The sequence below is a fragment of the Cimex lectularius genome, unplaced genomic scaffold (assembly GCF_000648675.2).
Source record: "Cimex lectularius strain Harlan isolate CLEC.00 unplaced genomic scaffold, Clec_2.1 scaffold316, whole genome shotgun sequence".
Classification (NCBI taxonomy): domain Eukaryota; kingdom Metazoa; phylum Arthropoda; class Insecta; order Hemiptera; family Cimicidae; genus Cimex; species Cimex lectularius.
Window position 1 is genome coordinate 310,634 of NW_019392854.1, and position 25,052 is coordinate 335,685.

Consider the following 25,052-nt stretch of genomic DNA (forward strand, 5'->3'; position numbering starts at 1 on the left):
ACATGGAACCACGGCATTTCAGGCGAAACCTCCTCCTACACATGACATCACCACTCTACTCACTTCCTTCTTGAGTGATCTCAAGAATAGCATCAAACCCTTCATTTCTCTTCTAACCAACTTCCTCGTTCATCCAAACGAGTCTCGTAAACCAAATTTCCTTGTTAATATTGTCAATTAACTGTATGAAATAAAAGTCGTGATAGTGAAGTAATAAAAGATATTTTGCAACACTCATCAAACGGACATTTGCAATCTCAGTTTTGACTCATATCACTATCTTCTCTTATCTTTGATACTTGAAAAGTCATTCTTATTTAAAATTCTAAAGAAAAAGTTTTATAAAAATTATTTTATTTTATTTATTTATTTTTTGTCCTAGTTGTATAACCTGGTGTTATTTTTGGGTGTACAGGCCAGGGGTGTTTAGCAAAAAAGTATAAAAATCTGACTTGATTAAAGTACTATTTTACTACCTCCCTCAGACGCCTACAATAATTTTATTTTTATAGCATTATTATATTTTAAATTTTTGAATTACATCAACACTTACATTAAAGTACAGCGTGTTTTTCCTTATTAAATTTCTAAATTGTGAACTGGTTTCACTCCGTGGAGTATTACTTAATATTACTTTTCTATTTTAAAAAAAGTTAGTCTGGTTTATATTTGTACGTCTAGATCACGATTGTCTAAGCATTCCTAGACAAATTGACAGAGATTAAACTAAAAAAATTGATGTACCCAATAAGACAAAAGTTTCTTTTAAATTTAGCAAAACAGCTATAATTTGGTGATTTCTGATTATCCTGTTCTACCTCATAGTTTAACAAAACAATTAGTAGTCAGTTTATCCTAAGTAATGACTAATAAATAAAGCTAATTTAACTGTATTTTACATTATTTAAATCGTATGTTGTGTTTTATGAATAACTTTTCATTTAATATTTAAGTTAGTTAAAATAATAAACATTTTTGTAAAACGCAACAGCGTTATTTGAATATCAAGTAGATGCAAGTTACCTAGATTTCTCTAAGGCAATTGATCGGATTTGCTTATTTAAGAAATATAACAACTTGGGGTCCATGGAACTCTTCTCCAATCTGATTACCATACTGGTAGATATCAAATTGTCAAATTGAGTTCTGCAATATCTAACCAATTTCTTGCCACCTAAGATGTTCCTCACGGTTCTCTTCTAGGGCCATTTTTTTCTGTTTTCCCCTTCTGTAGGTCAGGTAAGCATAATAAAAAACATTAAACACATCCCACACTTTTTAGCCAGCGGACCCCTCTCATTCAAGTATTTAAAATTAGATACTTATAATATATAGTATATTAAAGTTTATAAATTAGCCAGTCGATTCCTAATTAAGTGATGGAGGGGGTATCACTATGAAGACAAGCATTAGATTTACGTACTTAACTTTATTTACAAAAATCAAATTGAACAGAGCATAACCAAATGGTATGTAAAACAACCCAAATTCAAAAATAATTTGAACATTAATGATTAATGAATCAATGGGAAAAGAGAGGTTTTTTTGAGCCTGAACAATTTGTATATGTTGAGTTTAATTTTTGAAATTTTTATATATATAATGTGTTTTTTTATATTCGGTATTTATTTATGGTGGCTGTAGATAGAAATTCCGATTCGCTAGGTAAGTTTTAACAAATGGAAGAAGAACACATTTTGCTTTTTCATGGAGCAATTGAACTTTTTTGTTAACCAGACGGAGCTAAAAATGGGGGCTTCAGAATCGAAAGTAGATTTTAAGGTGGAGTCTGAAGTAATGTCTATCAAACATTCGTATTCACTTGAAGATATACTGGTTGGCTTTGTCGAAATTGAAAAGGGTTTGAAGACCCATTCATGGTTTAGCAGCATTGTATCTCGAGCTGTTGGGAAGTAGTGTTCAAAGGACATCTCTCAACTTCAAAGTTGTTCATATATTTCATCAATCAACGTGCCGTATGCAAGCACCAGTTTGTTTCCTTTTAAAAAAAATCAATTAACAAAGGAAAACCCTCTACCACTTCCTTCTCAACGGATTCAACCAAAAACGGTATTTTTGAAGGTGTGAACTTGTCAGCATCGAAAGTTGTGATACTCTTCCCATGCAAAGAAAGACATCTCATTCATTTAACAAAAATATCTGATAAATATGACTCATTTTTGACCGCTCCTCACGAATCAATAAATAACTAATAATTAGAACAGACTCTAAAAATTTTTTACAACAAGCTGGCATTTATTTCGTAGCTGAAAACGTGTCTGTTCAGAACACAATGACCGCTGGTACCGTCAAATATAAAAAACCTTTCGTTTTCACTACTCATTGTTATTACTGAGTAGTGTTTAGAACGTTAATTAATGATTATTTGGAGATCGTGAGATGCACACACTCGCAACACGACCATGACACAATCTTTGAGCTCCGAAGATGATCTAAATAAAGATCGAAACGTTGGCACAATAAAGAAAATGTTTTTCTAAACCTACATCACACAACACCGCATCTCATGATCTCCAAATAATCATTGTTATTAGTTTTTTAATTGTATTTATTCATTCTACAATATGTTTATTTATGTAATTATTACTTTTTTCGAAGTTTGCCGCGGATCACAGTACTTGGGACCCCCGTATAGAGGGATGAAAAATGATTTTGTGGACGGGAATGAGCCTTTGTGCAGGTCGTTGAAATTGGACGGTTTCATATTTTGAGCGGGAACCCGGTCAGGGTGGTGACCATGAAAGGGGAAATGCGAGGCTGTGGTGGGGATGTGGCGAGGATGCGCCCTGGCGGCGAGCCCTCGATCGAGCCGGCACTGGCAACAACAGCTGGCCGCCGTCGAACCCGAATGCTTCTAGTTAGCAGTGGTGGGAGTTGCCTGTGTGTGTCGAGTCTCTGTGCGAAAACAATGGACGACGGAAAGCTCGACTAAATAAGGAGAAATAGTCATTAATAAACGATAGATCGGTGAACCGGAGATTTCTGTTGTTACGGGCGGAGGTCGAAGTCGGATACGTTTGATTAGAATCGCGTCCGGAGAGCGAGAGATATTAAGGCGTGGCCCAATTCGTCTTATAAATAGTCCGTCTTCTGCTTTGGAGCTGCAATGGCCGCTATAAGGAAAAAGTTGGTTATCGTCGGAGACGGCGCCTGCGGTAAGACCTGCCTTTTGATAGTTTTCAGCAAAGACCAATTCCCTGAAGTGTACGTGCCGACCGTTTTCGAAAACTACGTCGCCGACATCGAAGTGGACAATAAACAGGTCGAGTTGGCCCTGTGGGACACGGCCGGCCAGGAGGACTACGATCGCCTCCGTCCGCTCTCATACCCGGACACGGACGTCATCCTGATGAGCTTCTCTATCGATTCGCCCGACTCGCTCGAGAACATTCCGGAAAAGTGGACCCCGGAGGTCAAACACTTCTGCCCAAACGTGCCCATCATACTCGTCGGGAACAAAAAGGACCTCAGGAACGACCCGAACACGATAAAAGAGCTCGCCAAGATGAAGCAGGAACCGGTAAAGCCGGAGGAGGGACGGGCCATGGCCGACAAAATCAACGCTTTCGACTATTTAGAGTGCTCCGCCAAGACTAAGGACGGCGTCAGACAGGTATTCGAAACGGCGACCAGGGCCGCTTTGCAAGTCAAAAAGAAGCGAAAGAAGACCGTCAAATGTAGATTACTTTAAAATAGACAAGGAAAACAGCAAAACAAAACTAAAAAAAAAGGAAGCTCATTTTACTTTTCTCTACACCCCCTTCTCGACCGGTAACGTCTTACGATCCAGGCGATACAAACCACCAGATAAAAGCGGCACCACTTTTTCAGATAAATTACCGAACCTTTTGGATAACAAATAATCATATATGACAGGAAAACTGGTCATTTCCTTAAGAGAACCACTCGGGAAATTTCCGTCTTACAGGTGGTTCTTCCCTCACGAAAAACGCAAGTCCTTGGTTGATGTCATACCTCATAACTTAGCGATGATTCAGTCACGAACCGACAGCTTTTCAAATCCAGCTCCGACATGTTTTAGAATGCATACATTTTTTAATCTTAAATATTATAATATTTGCTATATATATATTTAATATCTTTATTTAAAAAATAAGAAAAAAAATCTTACTATATTATACTAAAAAAATAAATGAATAATAAAAAATTATAATGTAAAAAAATACAAAAAAAAACAATCTTCTTACTAATAATCCGAGTTTTGGCTAGTGTAAAATGCTTTATAACTATAACAAAAAAAATATTTGTCCAATAAGTTTAATAAAACAAAGACTGTTATTTAAAAAAACAAAGGTTGGTGAAGGTTTAAACGAGAAGGATTTTTTGATAAAATGATTTGTGAGAAAATTACTAATCGACACATCTTTGTACTGAAAATGAATAAAATTCTTGCTCATTTAGCGCAAAACGGTTTTTTTTCTTTATTTTGTTCTTTTGTGATTAAACAGCCCATCGCTTCTTCCCTTGCCAAATCATTTTACCAAAACTTCATCATTTCAGAGCCGCTGTCAATTATTGAGGAAAATATTTAAAGAAACAAAACTTTTTTTTATGTTATTCTGCCAAAATGTATGAAAACCCTGGTAGTGCATTTTTCATTTAAAAAATTTACAAAAAATTATATATAGGGAGTAGTTTTATATTGTATGTAATTTTAATTATTAAAGGGAAAAAAAATCAGTCTTCTTATTTACTATTATTACTTTAGAGATTTTTACGAATATATATATATTTTATGAACTATCTGTTTTTTCCTGCTTTTTTTTTAACAAGAAAAATGATTTTTATATTATTAAAAGAAAGCCTCTTCCAAAACAAATCGCTAATTTCTTTCATTTCTATGTTAGTAAATAGATATTATTCTTATCTGTTATCTATACTATAGTATAGGATAAATGTTTTTTGAGTATTTATTATTATGTATCTTGTAACAAATTATATGTATTTTGTTTATTCCATTTACGTACCGACAAAGTGGACAAAATTGCAAGTCTATTCGCACAAACGGTAAATTTCTTTTTTTTTTTAATTTTTCTCCCTTTTTATTTTCACATCAAAAGTGAGAATGTTAAATTAATCGAGAAAAGTCTAAATCAATATTCAGTCTTGACATTTGTATACTTTGCGCCTTTGTGATGCATAATGGATTTAAACAAATAAATGGATGATGCAGATGTAGTCTCTTTTATTTCCAATATATCACTGTTCTCCAATTTTTTGGTAAACATTTTTAAAATTTGATTTTTTGTATTTTATTTTATTTAAAAAAGGTTCAATTAAACAAGTTAAACAATTCGAGATAGATTATTGAACCCTTTATCTTATATTTAATCACAATTCCTTATGAAACAGTTTTCCAAAGAGACATGTATTTTAGAAATATTTTCCCAATTTCAAGGAATTTTAGTAATTCTAAAATCGTTTTTTGTTTTAAATTACTGTCCAGTTTAGAAAAACTGAAACAAAATATAATTACATAGTAAAACAAATTAAAATTTAAAACCCACATTGGGCACTTTTTTAGGATTTACGCCCATTTTTTAAAGAAAAGACAATTTACACGTCATGTCCTAACCATCCCTTAAATACTTATTTTTTTAATAATGGATACAAATATGTATGGATAATTTTTCCCAAGATAAAAAAATACAACCATTGACTTTTTTTGCACATACGTAAAAAACAATATCAATGACATTTGGCAGTTAACAATCATTTTGGTGCCATTTATGTTTCAGCATTACATCATCATAAATCCAGACCAATAGTTCTCACGATCTTTTAATATTTATCCCATTTTTGAGGCCCCAAAAAATAGTTCATACTTTTGAACATTTTTATTCAATTAAATTAACACGAAGTAGTCTGGATGTTTTACCCCCAAGCAAAAACTTGACAGTTGCAATCAATGACCTTTTGGGTATGTATAAGCACATCAATCTAATTTGGTTATTACTGATCAATCCTGAGTGCCTATCCTCACTGGTTGGTCTCGTTAGATGCTTGTCAACATTTCAGACCCCAAATGGAAGAATCTCACTTTTTAACTGTTTAACCTATTGTGAAGAAATAATCAGTCACCTTGGAATATTTGTACTGATTTAAATTATCTTAAAAAGAAACTATGATACCTAAGCAAAAAAAGAGGGTTACAACCTACTAGGTTATTATTATTTTTTTAAATTAACTTTTTCTCAATTAATTCCCTAAATTTAATAAAAACATAACACTTCCAAAAGCGTAATTAAACTTGTGATGCTTAATTATTATGCTTAATTTTTTTTAATAATGGAGAAAAGGTTAGCAGATAATCTGTTCCTAAGGAAAAAAGTCATTACACCACAATAAGTCACTTTGTTTAAGTATTTATCCAATTTTGACATGGTTTGATACTAGAATAAAAAGAAAAAAATAATTTCAGACTTGATTTTTTTTTTTTTTTTTTTTTTTTTAAGATTAGTGGGTGATTATAAAAATATATCATTTGTTAACTAAAATGAGTTTTGTAAGATTTCCTCCTGTTGTCTGCAGAGTGATGAACCTGCAATTCGGTCAGGATTGATGATTTTTGTCTGTCTATCTGTGCTGGGTTGGACTGTCAGAAGATGCATTTCATCATTTCGTTATCATCAGTGTGAATGGACCCAACCCAGCAAAGATAGGCAGACCAAAATGATTGGTAACGACCAAATTACATAAAATGAAATTAAGTTTACTTTTCATCTACCTTAGATTAAGTAAATATTTGTTTAACTTTGACAAAGGAATTTATGTTGCTTACAATCCAAAAAAGTAGTGTCAGAAAAATAATTTAATAATTAATTTGTCTCAATAGCTTTTCCCCATTAATTAATCAAAATTAGGGAGAACCTTAAAAAATATTTAGATATACAATTTCTTAAAAAAAATTACTATAACGATTAATGTTAAATTGTTAATTATTTTTAAACTAAACATTGTAATTTTTCATGTATGGTTTTAATAATGCCAATAGGCAAATTTTTACTTAATTAAATTGCCTAAAAGGATAGAGAAAAACATTACTCAAGGAACAAAAGTAACAATCCACCAGCCTAGGATTGTAAAATATTTGCAGTTTTTAAAAGAAATACAAAAATATAGTGGAATTTTACAAAAAAATTTAAAAAAATGTGTTAATGCATTGACATACTTTCTGTTAAATGTATACCCAATGGGAAAACATGCAAAACTATTTTAATTTAATTAAATTGTGAGAACGAATTGACATTACCCAACTGATAAAAGGTAAGGTACAACTCAACAGTTCACTGTTTTTAAATATTGGAACTACTTGGATTTGTTAAAAACATGAGTATGCACAAAAATGTGCTTTTTTTATTTGCTCAAATATTTACCAATTTGGCCCACAAAAGTTAAAATTTTAAAAAGGAATTGTAAATAAACATACTCTAATTCGTTAAAAAAAATTAAATAGTGAGTAATTTTAGATAGTTGCCAAGGTGAAAAAAATAAAGCAACTTTTTTTGGCTAATTTTAGCTAACTTTTTGCTATGTATGCATACCAATGTAATTTGGTCATTACCGACCAGATGGATTTCACCAAACTTCATCATCCTGCAGACCACATGGAGAAATCTCACTATTTAAAAAAATTCTATTTTTGAAAAAAAAATCAGAACACCTTGGAATATTTTAATGGATTAAATTAAAAAAGAAATGAAGTTACCCAAGCAACAACAAGACACTTACAACCCATTAACACTAGCTGACCCTTTTTTTGCCAAAAAATTAAAAATTACATCCCAACACAACTTTTTTTCCAGTAATAAACAATCAACTTTTAACAAGGAATTTTGAAAAGACAGCAATGCTTAAATATGTTTAAACCTAACAGTAAATAATCACACATTTTGTTGATGATTCCCTAATGACAAATGGATATTATAACTAATAACATGTTATTAATGTATGAAAAATTTTGTGAAATATTTCAGTTGAAAAACAAAATTAAAGATTTTAATAACCCAAAATGCCAGTTGAAAAATATAAAACCAATTCAAAATTACAACCAGTAAAGAAAAAATATCAATGTATTGCTAAAGTTAAAAAAAAAGTTAACAGTAAAAATATATTTAATAAATTTTAAAAAATTGTTTTGTTTAGTGTATTATTTTTTTAAAGTAATAAGTTGACAAACCCTAGTAGAAAATGCAAAAATAAAATGGATTCAAAAAAAATTTTGTAAATAGTTCATTGAATTGTTTAAATTTTTGATTGTTTGATCTGATAAGTATCGGTTGCATATGCATAAATTAGTTTTTTTAATCTTTATTTTACTTGCCAGGGCCCAAAACATTCATTATAGTAAAACATTGTATGCCACAGAACACTTGGTTTTAATTACCCACCAACCTTCCAGAAATAGAATTATAAATTATTGTCTTTTGTTGAATTTGTATTTTAAAAAATATTTTGTTTAAAGTGTTGAGTGTATAACCACTATTTTACACACAAATAATCTGAATCGTGGTATGGTCTGAATGAAAAAAACAATATCAATTGTTACTGCTTAACTTTCTAACCTATTTTAAGGACATCATCAGGGCAAAATAATCTTAAATGTCTATAAATTGACATATGTTAATTGAAAAAATATAACTTTTTTTTATTGATCTTATGAATTTAATTTACATAAAAATAAATTTAAAGATAAAAGTTTAATGAAATTACTTCAATACAGGAGGGCATTGAGTAATTAAATTTTTATTGTTCAAGAATGATCTTTCTTAATTTATATGCATTTTCAAATAGTGTATTTATGCTAATTGGCTAATTGGTAATCTTAGAAAACCAAAATTAAAAATGAGTGCCCTATTTAGGATTCAAGTTTGATTTTAAAACTTAAAATGATAAATAAGAGATATATTATTATATAAATATTACCTTTGAGTGTTGTTAGAACTAAAGTAGTTATATTAACTTATTATAATAATATTGGCTTATTATAATATTAAATCCAAATCTCATGTGTATTTCATTGAAAAAATAAAAACTGAACAATGAATCTTATTTGGTTTCAAGTTAAACTTTCATAACTTTTTCGATCTGAAAACCACTCATGAGTCAGTCTTTCAATAAATGTACTATTTTCTTTTAATTGTCCATTGAATATTCAACAGTCTTATAAAGTTGACATTTTGAGTTTTAAATTTAAAAATTCCCAAAATCACAGACAATCAAAGAAACAAAGAATACATCTCGAGTTTCATAATTAAATAATTCCAATGTAATTATAATAGTGTGTTTAAAGGTTAAGGTCCTGGGTTCGAACCCAATGGAGAAAAAAGTATGGTATTAATTATAATTGAAATTGAAGTTGATGAAGGTTGTTTTAAATATAAATTGTTAAAAAAAAACATAATCTTCTTCTAAATTGATAGTTTGCATTTAAAAGGGCTTTTTATTTGTATAAAAAAAAACTATATTACAAATTTTACATACCTGATGGATGTGAGATATGACTTCAGTGTGTGTGTGATCCTCGAGGGATTTACCATTGACCTCAAGGATTTCATCTCCAACCTCAAGGTCCCCTTTGTCAGCTGGTGACCCTAGAAATGATAGAAAAATTTGGTAAAAGTTATGTTTTAATAAAATGTCTCTAACACTCATATTCTTATATACTTTATGACAGGGTAGCTGAGCATTTCCGGGTCATGGAGGCGAACCCTGATGATGCAAGCACCCGCCTGGGCATTCCCTTTACTCCAAAAACTAAAGCACCTCTACTTTGTACTTAATTTTTATTGAACAGATCATCATGGTGTGCATGCCACTGCAAATGTTCATGCCCACCAAGCCCCACTGCTCCCGCAACCAAAAAGCTCACTCATTGCCCAGCTGGCTAGAATAATCTAGATTTTGAACAGTAATTGCTTGGCTTGTAGGAAGGCAAACAAATTGTCTATATTCAAGGATTGTCCCCCAAGAATCTCCGATAATTGGCCAGGTGGAGTTTTCTCCTAGCCTAGTCATATTTTGCACACTCTGATTTTGTAAATTTATCGTACATATTGATTGAGAAAGCATCTTAATTTCAACCAATATTGTCAAAAATGCACTAATGTGAGGATTTTTTACATTTCTTATTTTTTTAATATGTTGTTTGGTTGATTTATCCTTGGAGTAAAATAGAATTAAATTTTTTTTTTTAAATTTTCCATGAAGTTGGCGCAAAATAGTAAGTTACAAATTGTGCCACCCTTCTATTTGGGATTTATCTAGTAGCCTTGCTCTTGCAGTTTAGAGTTTTCGACTTAGTAGTTATTGAAACGGCAAGAAGGCGACTTACAGGTGGGTTGGACACTTCATTCGTGAGTCAAGTCCCGGAAAAGACAGGCCGTAATAAAACAACTTTTTCTGTTTATGTGTTGGTATAATTTTTATTTTAAAGTTTTATTATACGTTTGATAACGTTTATTTGCTTGACCTCGAATTGGGTAGATATTTTGTACTTGATGAAAATTTTTATTCGTGCCATGTCGGCAAAGAAATTTTTTAACCTAAGCAGGTATGACTTTTTGGGTTTCGACTTGGACAACACACTGTGCATGTACAAGTTAAATTATTTAATAAACAGTCAATACGATTTCATGTCCGCTTTTCTGTCGAAAGAGAAGAATTACAAAGATATTCAAAGGAAAATAACCGTTGAGGACTACAAGTTCCTGGGTCGTGGTATAATGATGGACGTGAAGCGAGGTAATCTGCTGAAGACTGACCAGAAAGGCTCCATATACAGAGCCACGCACGGGACGAATGTACTTGACGAAAAGGAAATCGAACGGATTTACGGACCGGAGAAAAAATGGACGCACGTTTTGGACATTGCCAAAGAAAGAAGGATGGTTTTGGAAGGAGGAGATTTATCGAAGACAAATGTTTACACGTCTTCTGATTTTACAGACATCTCTCTTCCTCTGGTGTATGCTAAAGCGGTTGATTCGTGTCCAGGCAATGTAGAAGAGGCATGGCCAGATACAATTAACTCTTTGATCACTATGTACAATACTGGATCGAATTGGAAGAAACATTTGGTGGACAACATTGATTTATTTGTTTACAGAAGGGACCAGAAAATAGCAGATTGGCTCAAGTCACTTAAAGGTTCAAAATGTACAGGTGTGATCACGTCATCAGATGCAGTAACTGCTGATAGAGTTGGGTCTACCGGCTTGGGACCACAGTGGAAAGATCTTTTTCACTTTATCGTCTATTCGGCACACAAGCCTACTTTTTTCGAATGCACCACACCATTCAAGAGCGTCAACTGTCCGTCAGATTGCCAGAACAAACCTTTTGATTTGGCTGGAGAATACACAGGTGGATCTTACTGTGAGATAGAAAAGCAACTGGCTAAAAAGTTAGGAAGGCAACCTGTTTCAGTATATTTCGGTGACAGCGTACTCAGTGACTTGTTGTTAAATTCAGTCGACACTGTCGCCATCGCTGAAGAAGCAAAAGCTGAAAATATTTTCAAAGGAGAACATCCTCACAAAGACGTACTCTTGTCAAGCCTCTGGGGATCTTTCTTTTATGGAGGGAGCAACAAGACGGTTTTTGGAGATTTGATTTCAAATACAAACTTTTGTATTCCCGATCTTGAATATTTTAGCCATTACCCATTGGATTTTTCCCATGTACCTTTTTGGGGAAAAAATTCAAAGGATAATCAGCAATCTTCATAAATTGTTAACCAAGAAGTCAATTTTATTATGTACATGTAACTAATATTATTTAAATTCATACATTGAAATTGTAAGTTTTTATTATAAGGATTATTATATATAATGTTTAAAAACAAATTCAAATAATTTTTTATAGTAATTATACCTGTGTTTGTTTGATATGTAAGAAATTTAAATGTTTTATTATAGTAATTATACCTGAGTTTAATATGTAAGACTATCAAATTATCATTGTATCTTGTTTTATAAACAAATAAACTATTTTAATTGGTCAGCTTATCTCCAGAATCAAATTATCTAAAAATCTGTCATGTCCCCTGAGTAGTTGTTTAATTCAGACAATTCAGGGCACATTATCATTTTATTTAAAGTTTAGTTAGATTTGTATGTTGTTTTTTGAGTATACATTTTTTCAGTTCAACAGATAATGTTTTGGTCAGATTCTAATTAAAAAATATTTTCGTCATTAAGTCTTGTGTGTGTGCATAATCATATATACAATATGATTGACATTTTGTGCTTTTACACATTTAAAAAAAATGAAAATTGAGATTTCACTGTGAAGGATGAAGAAGGAATGAAGAATGGAGAGGAAAAGTAAATTATATTAACACAGTGTTAGAAAAAATCACTAACTTCCAACTCTCTATTTGTTTAGAATTGTGCAGTTTGATAGAAAACTGTCATATGCAAATTTATATTCAAATCTGAAGGCAGAAGTGAGTCAGACCTTGACTACAGTTGATAATGCCAAGAAAAGATTTTAAAAGAGGGAGAACACAATTTTTGACATTAAAATTGCTGTAAAAATGGTATATTGGCCAATTTGGTGTACTTAAGAGGTTGGACATTACGAAAATTATAAGCTTTCATAGTCTTAACTATACTGAGAGGCAAAAATTGGCTACTGTTAATATTTTTAATTAACTCTTAGATAAACCTCCTTGCAAGAATAGATCTTGCAACAATATTTGGTCCATTTTAAAGCATTATAGTAAATAAAACAAAATCTCCACTTATGATTTTAATAAGTCTATTAATAGTTAGTCTCTCCTTTGTTGATTTTTCTGGAAAGTTTCTTTCTAACATTCCGGTGATTTGATTTTTATAAGTTGTACCATTTTTAAGTTTCAAATTTGTTTGAGTAATGGTTTTAAATTATTCAGATCTGGTTTACGGTTAGGGGTTACACAAGAAGGCATGGTCACCATTGTATTACATCTCAGAAAGATGATGTTTATTGTCTCGAATATACTCTGTAATGGACATTCTACTGCAGTTGACATCAAGCAATGACTTCAACTGTTAGAAATGTTAATGTAATTTTCACACTGTAAAACTGATTATGTGTTAGAAGGCCTGCCACTGTCAGGTTTTATTTGAGGTATATAGCCAAGAGAGGGTTTGGGGAAAAACAGCGAGCAATATATCCCCACAACATTTTTACTCCAGAGAAGCTATGGAGGTGGTGGTGTTATGGTATGGGCAGACAGTGCTATAGAATATCGCACAAACTTGATCTTCACAAAGGGTTCTCTAACAGCTGCGCGACACATTGAAGACATGCTATTGGAATTAGTTGTTCCTTAATGCCATTAATTGTAACAGTTCTATTTTAATGCATGACAATGCAAGGCTTCACACAGCTAGGATCGTTGGTGACTACATGGAATGGGCTTCAATTCAATGTTTGAGTGGCCCGCAGTAGCAGTAGTAGTTGAGTAGTCCTAATGTAAACCCTATCAAACATCTTTGGGACAAGTTTTCAGAGAGGTTAAAAAGTCGCCCAGTGATGCCAGAGAGTTTGCAGGAAATATGAATGGTGCTGTTGGAACAGGAAGAAAATATTCCACAGCATTACATTAAAAACCTATTGATATAGTATACAGATAACTCCAAAACAAATGAAGGAACCGGACCGGATGTTTTCTGTACAAATCCAAAATATGAGCAATCAAACTCATTAGAAAAGTACACTTTGGTCTTCAAGCAGAAATAAATGCCATCATGCTTCTGCCCTAGAAAATCTTAAAAAGAGGTTACACTGAAAAAAAATGCTCATAAAATCGAATAGGCAAGCGGCTATTAAAGCATTAGGATGTAAAAAATCACATCAAAATTAGTCAGTGAATGCATTCAGAATTTCCAAAACCTGGGGAAACAACAACCTGATGATATGTTGGGTAACAGGCACAAAGGAATTTTGGGTAATGAAAAAGCAGACACTGGCCAGAGGAGGATCTGCAGAAGGTCCCGAACCTATACCTGGAATAACAAAAACAAGTACAGGATCCTCCATCAAAGAAAGAATCCAAATAAAACAAAAGAAATGGATAAACTAGCGGTGCTAGACACAATAAACATATGTTAAAACAACCCTCACTAAGGCTAGCAAACTCACCACTGCAGTTGGAGATGGCCAGACCAGAGGAGTGATAGGACTCTTAACCACTGGTACCTGACAAAACATCTACGTAACATGGGCATATATAACAATGATCCCATTTGCAGATTATGTAATGAGGAAGAAGAAACAGCCACACATATATCTTCAAATGTGAAGCAATGGCACAATGTAGACATAACCTAGCAGGCAGAAAAAAACCTAGGGAACGAAATTGTCGCAACAACAGTCAATGAACTAATTCTGAGATAAATGATTGAGTCAATTGCACTGAACTAGGGAATTAGGAAGGTTTAATAAGCCAGAAGACTGCAGTTCCTGGGAAGCATAAATCCAGCTTTCTAGTGTCCTCATCACCATCATAACATTAAAACCTCATGAAATCGATGCCACGTGAAAGCAAGCGGTGACAACGCTAGAGGAGGTAAGCATACTGAATTGAATATTTTCCTCATTCTTCCCATAGCAACATTTTTGTTAAAATTGTTTTATTCAGTTTATTTTTTTTAATCTAGGTATATCTTATTATTTTTTTAAATATCCAGTTAACAACAAAAAATAAAAATTATAATGATTCCAAATATTTACTTTTAAAAAATTAGGGTGGCCACTTTTTTTGCCTCTTCAGTGTATATACAAAATCATACATAAAGATCAAGTGGATGGATGGTTAAAATAAAAATTAATAATCTTACCCCGAGGGTTCATATAACCTCGTAGTTGAAATACCCAACTTAAAAAAATGTTATTAAGAGTTATGTAAATAAATTACATACTATATAACAATATTACTTCGAGTTTGGTTTTTTTTTAATCCATTTTTCCCAAGAGATTTTAGTATAATATTAAGAGTTAAATATAATTAACACATCCGTGACCGGCAGTTCTTTTACATTTCTAGTACTCGGTACCCGGGAAAATAATGAAACTGGTTACCGCAAACATGTATGTTTAGGGCGAATATAAAACAATATAAAATATGTTTTGGTATATCAATGTTGTAAATATATGCTGTTGCTGAATTACCCGTAAACATTTCTAAGTTTCTTTTTGGATCATGCTTTCTCCACAGACTATCTTTAATTCTTTATCGTAGTGACAGTCGCAACAGTGCTAGACTACCTATGATGGCGGTGTATGACGTAATCTTTACTACCCTACGAGCTCACCCCCCTGGGAGGGAAAAAGGCGGTAAGGGTCGCCACGCTGTGGGCCTCGGTGTTTATTTTTTATATTGATATGTCTTTGTTAGGACGTCATTGGGTGACTACCTTTTCCAGCCTTCACGTCATTATAATTTTTGACATTATATATGTATAATGTGTATGTGTATACATTTGTAGCCAGATAAAAACCTCCTAAACAGAGTATTTCAGCTGAGACCCCGGTTCCCGGATTCGAATCCAGCGGCCCTGCATTCGAACCCGACATACTTACAAATAGGCTTTTTTTCAAGAACACCGGCATTCTGAGGGTTTCTATGACCTCTGCTGTTGCAAACCATCGTTAAAAAAAAAAAAATTTTTTTTCAAAGTTGAAAAACTTACTATGGTGATTGTAATCTACTATTTCCAAACCTAGAAACCAGCAAATAACAGCAAACGTACTCCATTTATTATGCTTTTTGGTGGTACAATTGCTTTTTTAATTACTTTTTTCAAAGATGAAGAAATTGATCAAGGAAAGGAAAAAACCGTGGTCGAGTTGGTGTCCGAGTGAATCGAAGTCACGATAGCTCAAGTGGTGGTAAGAGCAGCGTCGTATTGAGCCGAACGTCTTGGGTTCGAATTCCGCTTGCGACGCTAACTTTTTCATTTCCAAGACCTTACATAAAAAGAATAACCCATTGAAAGATATAATTTGGTTAATAGACCACTAAACATAATGGATTTTAGTTTATATTGAATTTTATTAGAGGACCTGGGAAATTAAACTAGAGTTTTGCCAAATTTAATTGTACGTATTTAATTAAAAAAGCAGCTAATCCGCCATGTAGTTTGGACGCGTTTTTTTGTGCTCTACCTTCATTGACTTATGACTCGACCTAAAATTGGGGGCTAGTTGAATTTTTTTTTGGTATTTGACTTTCCTTCTGAGTCAGTGAGTGTATGCGCGTTATTATTTTTGTTCGGAATCTGGAGGACAAAGCATTGAAGCGGAGCTTGCGCCTACTGCTACTTAACAAGTTTAGAGTTCGCAATCAGGATTGGTAAGATGGAACGATTAATAATAATAAAACATAAAAAACGTAAGAAAATTTTGAACTATATTATATATCTTCCTCCATCTCAAACAGCACACACAAATTTAAAAATATTTGGCTACTAAGCACAAATGTTACAATAAATTTTCGATTTTCATGACTTTAATATTCGATTCGTCAAACAATGATGATAATTTTGTGCTATTTCAATATCTATGCTGTTGTATCGGCACTTTTCGATTGGAAGAAATATTTTTATAACAACCATCAAGTTTCTTCAAAGAAATCGAATTGCATCAGCATAAAATTACGTGAAATTCTTAGAAAGCTGATCACGTTCAGGATGATGCTCAGTAGGCGATAAATGTGTACTTTATTAATAATAATACAATTATATAATTTGTCAATATATTGTATAATTTAAAATATTGGGCAATAATATCTTTATCTTGGCTAAACGGATGAAAAAAATCGTTCACTAATTACTAATTCTGGTATAAAGTTTAGAGTTAAATAAATCTTTATTGTATTATAGTTCTAACAGAAATCCATAAAATTTAGTCGATTTTGCTAATTAAGCATTAGTTGGGGGACCATTGAACCTTTTTTTTATTACAGCAGTATAAAATACAAAAGTGTAAAGTTCACATAGAGACAGCAATGATGTACTGACATTCATTTATGAATTATGAATCTTTCGAATTAAATTTCATTCTTGAAAGGAGTGAATTGAAGTGGTGATGCGAGCTACGTCTCCACCCGCACGGAAACGTAGATATCTCCTCCTCGCGGCCGACATGCCCATCCATTTCTATTTCCTGGGAGGGCAAAAGGTTTTAATCTGTTTTTCGACAACGGTTAAAAGCAATCGATTTATTTAAAAAATGGTTTTAGCAAAAATTCATTAGAGCATTATACAGAAAGCAGGAAATTTGTACTGAGCCCAGACGTTGGCTGCCGAGGGGTGGCCCGGGAGTTGGCTCTAGTTTTTATGTATTATCATTTTTTTTTTAGTAAAATAGAACAACTCCAAATAGGGCTGGTGCAAAATTAATGCAGGCTTTGCAAATTTGTTTTATTTTCGCAGGTGCTTGTCATGTAAAGAAAGCTAACTCTTCAAATCTAAATTATGGTTTATAATAAGTACTTTCAACTGTTATCTTTTGTACAAAACATTTTAGCTTATTCAATTAATTATTATTTTTATGTGAGGTCTTGGTTGAAGTGAAAAAGTTATGTCACGAGCGGGATTCGAACCCATGTCCTTCGGCTCAATACGCCACTGCTCTTGAGCACTTGAGCTATCGTGACTTCAATCTCCCCGGTCACCTACTCGCCATCTCAACCTGCTCGGTAGAACAAGTGGTAAGAGCAGCGGTCGTGGGTTCGAATCCCCGCTTGGACACTAACTTTTTCATTCAACCAAGACCTTACATAAAAAGAATAATTAATTGAAAGAAGTAATTTGGTTAATAGACCACTAAACATAATGGATTTTAGTTTATATTGAATTATATTAGACTGAGGACCTGGGAAATTAAACTAGATTTTTGCCTAATTTAATTGTACGTATTTAATTAATTATAGCTAGAGCGAAGTGCGGCCCAAACAGCGCGTAACAACTATAAATTTGAGGGGAGGGAAGCATTAGCGAATGCACGGTGCAGCATGGTTTCAGATATGTCGCCTTGGAGATTTGGATCTCGAAGATCGGGAAGGTAGGACTTTCGTTGATTGAAGAAAATTTACGTAACACAACACGGAAAAATGGTGAAGAGCTTGGAGCAAATTGGTAAAGTAAATAAGCTCGACAAGTGGGTACCGCACCAACTAACCGAAGCCCAAAGAAATCGACGTTTTGAAATTTGCACGTCTCTTCTGTTGCACCACTAAAATGGTCCATTTCTCGATCGAATTGGATGCGAATGAGAAATGAATTTTGTGCGATAACAGCAGGCGTACAGGTCAGTGGTTGTACAAGGATGAAGCGCCAAAACACTTCCCTAAACCAACACTGCACCCAAGAACGGTTATAGTGACTGTTTGGTGGTGTACTGCTGTTCACTATAATTTCCTGAATTATGGTGATACTATCACAGCAGAGAATTGCCAAAAAATTGACAAAATGCAACGTCTTTGCCCAGCATTAGAAACCGTAAGGGGCCGATTCTTCTTCACGATAACTCCAGGCACATGTCGCAATGCTAACCATCCCTATCCATCCCTTCGGAAACTTAAGGACTTACGATAGGGAACCTTAACCTCACTCTCCATATTCACTTCACCTATAGACCTATAGACTTCCCCTTTTTTAGGCATTTTGAAAAGTTCTTGAGAGATTGAAATGATTTGCTTGAACCGATGAGGCTATCAAAAATAAAACAAAAAATATGTGTTTAATATTTTTTAGTCTAGTTTCAAATTTTTACCTTCTTTTGGAGAAAACGTATACAGGGTACCACAGGCCCAGTTCAACTTCAAAATTTCATATACATCTCTATTCTGTCGCTCGAACAAGAAATAAATAGCAGACCAAATGACTGGTTTTTTTTGCCATAACTGTCATTTTTCGACCAATTTAAAATCCGATTGCACCATTGTTTTTAGCGAAAAAAAAATCCTTTAAAATGTATCAGGATGTATAGGGTCGTATTTGAAATTTCGAAGTTGAAGTGGGCCCGAGATACCCTGTATAATTTTTCTACAAAAAAGGTAAACATTTGAAATTAGACTAAAAAATATTAAACACGTATTTTTTTATAGTCACTGGTTCAAGAGAAATTCAGCCGGGCCTTCTAAAAAGGACATCCTGTAGATCGTGATGGAAAATATTTCGAATAAATGTTGATTATTTTATAAAAATTGAAAATAGTTTTGACTGCGTTTTCAAAGCCTGTATTGGTTTTGCACCAGCCCAATAAATAAACTTAAAAACCTTCGTGCCTCACGATTTTTGGCAAGCTCGGTAGTACTTGTACTACTCTACCGCTTCGTCTAAAACAATATTTTCTATGCATTTATCTTCTGATTTGCGTTCTATTTTAATGCCTACATATAATTGTTTATATGACAATATTGTGTTTTTTGAATTTATAATCAAACCTATGTTTTTCAAAACTGTCCTTGTGACTTATTTATAATAATAGCAAATGCTAGACCGACTGGGAATTGCACCCGTTTCAAAACAAAGGGCATTTTGGTGTCTCCCCGTGCGTCTAAAATATTCGAGGAAAGTGCACAATATCTCCTTTTTTATTCCCAGTTAATATTTCTCAATGTAGTATGTAATATCTCGTCCTCTCAATTTTTCTTACTATCAAACAGGTCCCGTTACATAAACTTATGCATAAACTTCTCAATAGCATAACTACACATCCTGCTTTTAAGGGCAATTCTACAGGAGGCAAACCCTCAGGTGTCATTGATTGTAAATATTCATACTGTAAACTTACGTTTTCGGCTTTGTCACCAGCCAGTGACTCAGCATAATCTATGGAAACACACTTACCTATTTCCCCCGGTAGCCATTTCGCGATAAGATGATTGATTTTTTTCACTTCATCATTTCTAGCTGCTAATATAGCTGAATTACTCATTTTTTCCTCAGATAAATTTAGTGCATAAAACTTTTAATTAGTAGTTTTTATGATATTATTTCCGATATCTAATAACCAATCTGAGAATTCAATAGAATCTCCATCCGCACGCATTTTCTTGAGCAATTTGTGTTGCTGAAATCTATTCCTTAAAATACAATTTTTTAAGCTGTCTTTATAAATTTGTCTTCTGCCACTTTTTTTACCCTGGTAAAACGTGTTGAAAGTCACTACCCAGTATACAAATTGTCCCAGCAAATGCACGATTGTCTATAGTGCCTAGTTGCTAATACAGTTTGAAGAATCATCCACACTTCATCCCAGATGAAAATGTCTGTTTCTTGGAGTGCCTATTTCGTTTCACGTGACCAGTTCAGTGTCACCCAGTCTTCAAGTGAATTTAACGGTAACCCGAATGCTTTATGCCCTATCTGTCTATATGGGGGAAAAATGTATCAGGCATTTGTATAAAAATGTCTGGCCCTACCTCCAGGTCCGTCAACAAAGAGCATATTTTCAGTGCTATTCATTTCTCAAGTTACGCCAATTTAATGGTATTGAAAACGTTTGACTGATCTGCATTCATTTTTGCATACATTTGTTCATATATGACTTTATGATCATACGTCTGTACATCTTCATCGATCGCAATTTCTTTCAAGATTTCCTAAAAAGACAGGTGCCGTTACTTCAATTTTATTCGGGCTTAGCCATGACAAGGGCTGATTAAAGTCGCTTAAGTTTGGCCCTGAAAAGGGCCGATTGATATTTGATTTGGACATGTTAGTAGAATGCATAATGAATATCTGTTCTCTAGAAAAAACGGAGTGTGTGTGTGTGTGAGAGAGAGAGAGAGTGAGTGAGAGTGAGAGAGAGATAGAAAGAGGGAGATGGAAAAGATCTAATGTTATAATATGAATCTATAATATGATCTAATGATATAAATTTAAAGAGAGAAAAATAAAGAGAGAAATAAAAAAACGTTGCGTTTACAATGTCCCTATCTTTTTCACTTTCTACACCATTATAATCGTGTAGATCCTTCACTCTCTCACACTTCAACCAAATATTACCTTCTCTCTGTCTCTGTCTCTGTCTGTCTGTCTGTCTGTCTGTCTGTCTGTCTCTCTCTCTCTCTCTCTCTCTCTCTCTCTCTCTCTCTCTCTGTCTTTCTCTCTCGTACTCTCTCTTTCTCTACCTCTCTCTTTTTTTTCCCCCACGGCTCAAAGTAACGCACAGGGTATCCGTTGTACTTGACAAAACTATGGTACGCACATCATAACTTCTCGCGAGAATAGAACAATACGTTTGTTCGGAGAATACCAAATTACTAAAAAAGCTCCCCCCCCCCTTCCCAGAAAACCCCTAAAAAAGGTCAAATAAACTGCACGGGTAATCAATGATGACAATGTTTGATGGCAATCATTATAAAATATAACCATCAAATATGGTTGTTAGATGATACATGTGACCAAATTGTAGCTTGGCTATTATAAAAATTGGGCGAAATAATTATAGTTTTTATTGGTTGGCCCACTCCCGGATTTAGTTTAAAAACTCTAATATTCGAACTTAAGAAGAAGGATAATATAATGACTCTTAAACAAACATGATTTCGTGATAACTAGGTACTAACTTTTTTCGTCATGAACCGCCCATTCTCGCCTATTTGCTGGATTATTTTATTATAAGAATAATACGGCCAATAAATTTGAACTTTTGTCTGTCCCATCGAACATAATTGGTTACATGACCAATAATAACCTAAGGTACTTGAAAAGTAAATACAAGTTAATTCGTAAAACTTGAAACTTCGTTTTTTCACCGGGTTTCCTGCATTCATCAGATCAATAATACAAACAGGAACGAAGCACGTACTCCTATTGGTTTGTGCGCGGATCAAGAAGGATATTCCGTACATTGTATTTTTTTTCGTTCGATCTGCAAGTGAATAACCATCTTTAGTTTGTAGTTTGATCAGCAGAATCGGACTATGTATCGGGTTGTCCGGAAAATAATGCAGGATTTTAAGTTTTCATTAAAAAAAATCTATATAAAATATTCTGTTTACGTTTACAGGATTACTCATTTGTATGAATGTCAACACTTATTAATCCTCTTCCAAATGATATTGTTTGTTTACCTCTGTAGCATTCCGCTACTTGGAAATAATTCAGTCATCCTTATAATGTCAAAGCGAGAATTTCGTACGATTTTCTTTTACGAGTTTAAACTCGGCCGAAGCGGAGCCCAAACGGCTAGAAACATTAACCAAGTCTGGGGCGAGGGTTGTGTTAATGAGTGCACTGCGCAAAGGTGGTTTAAAAAATTTCGGGAGGGAGATTTCAGCCTTGAAGATGAAGAAGGTCGTGGAAGGCCTTCCTCTCTTAATGATGATGTTCTGCGATCAGTGGTGGAAGAAAACCCCAAAACAACTGTTCGAGAACTTGCAGAGCAACTCAAAGTCAGTAAAACGACCGTCGCTGACCACCTCAAGGCGATTGGAAAAGTGAAAAAACTCGAAAATTGGGTTCCACACTCATTAAACGATCGCCAAAAAAATCAGCGCTTTGATGTTTGTGCATCACTTCTTTGTCGAAACAAAAATGACCCATTTCTGGCCAGAATTGTTACATGTGACGAAAAGTGGATTCTCTACGATAACACTAGACGTTCTGGACAGTGGCTCGACAAAGGAGAAGCTCCAATACATTTTCCAAAGCCCCCAACTCATCAAAAAAAGGTAATGGTTACGGTATGGTGGGCTTCATTTGATTTAATACACTACAGCTTCTTAAATCCTGGCGAAACCATCAATGCTGAATCATACTGTAACCAAATTAATACCATGCATCAGAAATTGGCAGTAATGAAGCCCTCTTTGGTCAATCGGAAAGGGCCCATTTTGTTGCATGACAACGCTCGACCACATGTGTCACGTGTAACGTCACAAAAATTATTGGAGCTTGGCTATGAAACTTTGCCTCACCCACCCTACTCTCCGGACCTCTCGCCTACTGACTACCATTTTTTTAGACACCTGGACCACTACTTACAACACATAATATTCAAAAATCAAACGGAACTGGAAAATGCATTTATTGACTTTATCAATTCTAAAAATTCTGAATTCTACTCAGACGGAATTAATAAGTTACCAACACGTTGGGAGAAATGTATTGAGAGTATGGGAAATTATTTTGATTAAAGAACATTGCTTTAAAGTAACTAGTTTCTTTTTTTTTGTTTAATACCAAAATCCTGCATTATTTTCCGGACAACCCAATAGATAAATATACCATTTGTAATTTTTAATTGTTCTTTTACCGACAGTCTACTTGTTTATCTGCAGGTTGGTCGTTTCCGATCTTTTTCGTTTGAGTAATCTTGCCCGAATACACAATTTGGCATTTCCTCATCAGACCAAGGAAGATGCCGAAACGGTAAAATATAAAACCAGGATGCTTAGAGGCAATCAATCTGCACTTTGTTGCATCGTTTTCTAATTACCATTTTTTAAAAATATCTGCAACAAATGTACCAGATAAATCAAAATTTCCTGCAGGCAAAGATAGATTTTTGTTGATTACCATAGAACGAGTAACCGCACAAGCCGGATATAAATTTGTATCAATTGAGCTGTTGTATATGTGACCGGTGGAACTACTGTTAAAACAGGTAAACACTTTACCACCCCACTCGCTACATCTTTCCTTAATACAAATGCAATATTTTATCAAACGGAAGTGTCTCGATGACACCAACTTTAATACGCCCTTTTGTTTAATCCGAGTAAGTAAATTTCATGAAAAAGGACAGAAATAAATTTAGAGCTAACTCCCTGTATAATAGATGTGTGTTTTAGTAAATGATTTTCTGAAAAGCATTACTATCGCACTACTAGTGCAATGACACTTAAAAGTGCGTAGCAATCTGCCATTTTATGTCCTATTTTCTCACAATAGTCACATGAAGTTTTGTGTATGAATAATTCACTAGATCATTTTTCTTAATGTACCAGATTATTAGTAGTCAGTAATTAATTAATCTTTATGTAAGGCATTGGTTGAAATGAAAAAGTTAGTGTCACGAGTGGGATTCGAACCCACGACCATCGGCTAAATACTCTGCTGCTCTTCCACTTGAGCTATCGTGATTATCATTATTTGTGTGGTGATTAGTGACCGTTAATCGATAATTATTCAGAAATCGTGAGATGCGGTCTGGTGTGATGTAGGTTTCATAAAAACATTTTCTTTATCGTGCCAANCTCAATAAAGATCGAAACGTTGGCACGATAAAGAAAATATTTTTCTGAAACCTACATCACACCAGACCGCATCTCACGATTTCTGAATAATTATCATTACTACTGATTTCAATATTATAATCTGTAATACGAAAATTTTTTGATTTATTAAACCCAAAGCATGGACTTGTTTTATTAAGGGAATTATTTTGTAATACTATTTTGCTACAGAATTTACTTGAATTTTATCCAAACACATTTCATTCTTTAGGCAAACCCTCTGCAAAATCCTCGAAGAGAATCAAGTTCTGCAATTTTTCGAAAGTATCCACTTCACAAGATCTACACACTAATTAAACTAATTATATGAAATGAATTGAGGGTAGGTTTCATAGCCGTTCTTCCTTCTTTTCCTAAATATGTGTCTATAAGTTCGGGGACATAGTTATGAACCTTTATAATAATCACTGGATTCTAGATAATTGCTTAAAAAGAATTAATAGAAAAAAAATAACCAATAGAATAATTTAATAATTCTAATGCTAAAAGAATAATAATAACAACTGCTAAAAAAAAACAGATAACTCCAGCTTACCAGATAAGAATACACTGTAACTTCTGAAGCTGCCAATGGATCCTATAACGCCCATAATGCCACCATCATAAAATGAAATCCATCTTCTGGTTGTTATATATACAGTTGCAGATAAAAATAAATGAAGTAAAAAAAAAAGAAAAAAGAAGATATGTACTACCGACCAACGTTCCGGCACATCGTTACTATTTTTAATAGGTTGCAAAGATTCTGAAGTGAGAAGTTTTCGGCTAT

At 33.7% G+C, this 25,052-nt stretch overlaps 3 protein-coding genes across 4 annotated transcripts in view; 2 read left to right on the plus strand and 1 right to left on the minus strand.

Moving 5' to 3' along the window:
* The window catches only part of LOC106662740 (MAGUK p55 subfamily member 5), a 297,897-nt gene that overhangs the window by 250,717 nt on the left and 22,128 nt on the right, over positions 1–25,052 (minus strand). For both annotated transcript variants that reach the window (XM_024228737.1, XM_014386985.2), the window contains exon 3: positions 9,526–9,635. In XM_024228737.1, coding sequence (XP_024084505.1) covers positions 9,526–9,635 — 110 coding nt within the window. The remainder of the gene's footprint in view (positions 1–9,525; positions 9,636–25,052) is intronic.
* LOC106662745 (ras-like GTP-binding protein Rho1) lies at positions 2,854–4,450 on the plus strand. The gene has a single exon (XM_014386990.2). The coding sequence runs from the start codon at positions 3,128–3,130 to the stop codon at positions 3,710–3,712; it is 585 nt and encodes a 194-aa protein (XP_014242476.1). The 5' UTR covers positions 2,854–3,127; the 3' UTR covers positions 3,713–4,450.
* On the plus strand, positions 10,315–12,050 carry LOC112127586 (5'-nucleotidase domain-containing protein 1-like). Its single transcript, XM_024228741.1, has one exon. It carries the CDS (start codon positions 10,542–10,544, stop codon positions 11,769–11,771), a length of 1,230 nt encoding a protein of 409 aa, XP_024084509.1. The 5' UTR covers positions 10,315–10,541; the 3' UTR covers positions 11,772–12,050.

What these genes read in the sequence shown, in the direction of transcription:
- LOC112127586 (XM_024228741.1), top strand. Translation starts at nt 10,542, where the DNA reads ATGAAAATTTTTATTCGTGCCATGTCGGCAAAGAAATTTTTTAACCTA.
- LOC106662745 (XM_014386990.2), top strand. Translation starts at nt 3,128, where the DNA reads ATGGCCGCTATAAGGAAAAAGTTGGTTATCGTCGGAGACGGCGCCTGC.